The sequence below is a fragment of the Ochotona curzoniae genome, unplaced genomic scaffold, assembly GCF_017591425.1.
Source record: "Ochotona curzoniae isolate NIBS_2020 unplaced genomic scaffold, NIBS_Ocur_1.0 contig_2699, whole genome shotgun sequence".
Classification (NCBI taxonomy): Eukaryota; Metazoa; Chordata; class Mammalia; order Lagomorpha; family Ochotonidae; genus Ochotona; species Ochotona curzoniae.
Genome location: NW_024465561.1, coordinates 1,702,358 through 1,704,007, shown reverse-complemented (window position 1 = coordinate 1,704,007; position 1,650 = coordinate 1,702,358). Strand labels below are relative to the sequence as shown.

Below are 1,650 nucleotides of genomic sequence, written 5' to 3'. Positions count from 1 at the left end.
CAGCGTCAAGACGTGGGCGAGTGCCTCGCCCCACCCTGTCCATCCCTTGTCTGGGTCTCTCTCAGCCACAGGCTGACTTAGCCTCTTTCTCCCCAGCTCCCCTCCCCTTGAGAACCCAGTTCCCCAGCACCCTTGTTCCCTGCCCTCCCCACCCCACCATCCGGCGACGCCCCACTCCAAGACAGACTCCACTGCTGTTGCCACAGCTGCCTCCCACCGTCTGTCCGTTTGCAACGCCGCCTCCTCCTCAGGGCCAGCAAGATGCAGTATGAGATGCACGACAACGTGAAAGGCAAAGGTGGGATTGCCAGATGGACCGGCACCTCCTCCCAGTACCAGCAACCCGGCTGCCTCCCTCCCCTGGGCACCCTGGCTTCAGAGACAGACGGCACCTGCTTCTACCCCAGAGGCCAGAACCCAGCACCCCAGGTCCAGACGTGGAGGAGGAGGCGGCGGCACGTCCATCGCCTCACTCAAACACGCTACCCACCCTTCCTCCTGCCCCCAACTCAACCAGATGGGCAAGGAGGACACGGCAAGAGGGACAGACCTGGTGTCAGTGCCCAGATGTGGCAGCAGGAAGCACAGGGCTGTCCTATCTATCTGCGGGCGGCCTGGTGGCCCTGCCCAGACTGCCCGGCAGAGGGGAGGGAGGCAGGGAGTTCCGCAAGGATGCCCACTGACCACTGTCTTCTCCTCTGCAGCCATGTCTTACCCAGTGACCAGCCAGCCGCAGTGTGCCAGCAGCTGCTACCAGACCCAGCTCAGTGACTGGCACACAGGGCTCACGGACTGCTGCAACGACATGCCCGTCTGTGAGTGTGGAAGGGGACCCCGTACCCTCTCCCCCAGCGATACCATTTCTCCCTGGGGGCCTGAACTTAACACCTTCCTCAGACCCTCAACTGATCTCCAAGGCCCCGCCCACTTTCAAACCCTCTCTCCCACCTCTTCGCTCCCTCTGCTGCCGCTGCCAGCCCGACCCTGACTGCCCCGTGTCCTCCGCAGGTCTGTGCGGCACCTTCGCGCCCCTATGCCTGGCCTGCCGCATCTCGGATGACTTCGGCGAGTGCTGCTGCGCGCCCTACCTGCCCGGGGGCCTGCACTCGCTGCGCACGGGCATGCGCGAGCGCTACCGCATCCAGGTGCGTGCGGGTGGGAGCTAGGGACGAGGGAGTGGTTGGGTCCCAAGGCCGGCGTCTGAAGTCGCTCTTCTACCCTCCAGGGCTCCGTCGGGCGCGACTGGGCGGCCCTCACCTTTTGTCTGCCCTGCGCCCTCTGTCAGATGGCGCGGGAACTGAAGATCCGAGAGTGAAGAATCCCCTACCCCACTCCAACCCCATCACCACCTCTGCCCCTTCTTATCTACTTTTCTGCCCGGTATCCTCTGACCCCTCCTGGCGGGGGAGAGGAGGGATTCTGCCCGACCGCCAGAAATACACCCACAATAAAAACTTGAAAACCAACCCCGCCTATACCTTTCTTTCTGTCGCATGAAAGGAATCTGGGTGGAGAAGGAGGTTTGAGGAGGGAAGTGGGGACACCCAGGAGCCGCCTAGCTGTGGATGAAGGAGCTCTGCAATGGGACCTGTGACCCGGTTTGGTTGGGTGTGACTTCAGCAAATCCCTCTCCTAGTCTAGTGGGGCCTC

The 1,650-nt window shown here is 62.9% G+C and overlaps 1 protein-coding gene across 1 annotated transcript; it reads left to right on the top strand.

The window, feature by feature from the left end:
- The first annotated feature begins 237 nt into the window (after positions 1-237).
- CNFN (cornifelin) lies at positions 238-1,357 on the top strand. Its single transcript, XM_040976594.1, has 4 exons — positions 238-298; positions 705-815; positions 1,009-1,145; positions 1,226-1,357. The coding sequence occupies exons 1-4, from the start codon at positions 262-264 to the stop codon at positions 1,313-1,315; spliced, it is 375 nt and encodes a 124-aa protein (XP_040832528.1). The 5' UTR covers positions 238-261; the 3' UTR covers positions 1,316-1,357.
- The last annotated feature ends 293 nt before the right edge of the window (positions 1,358-1,650 follow it).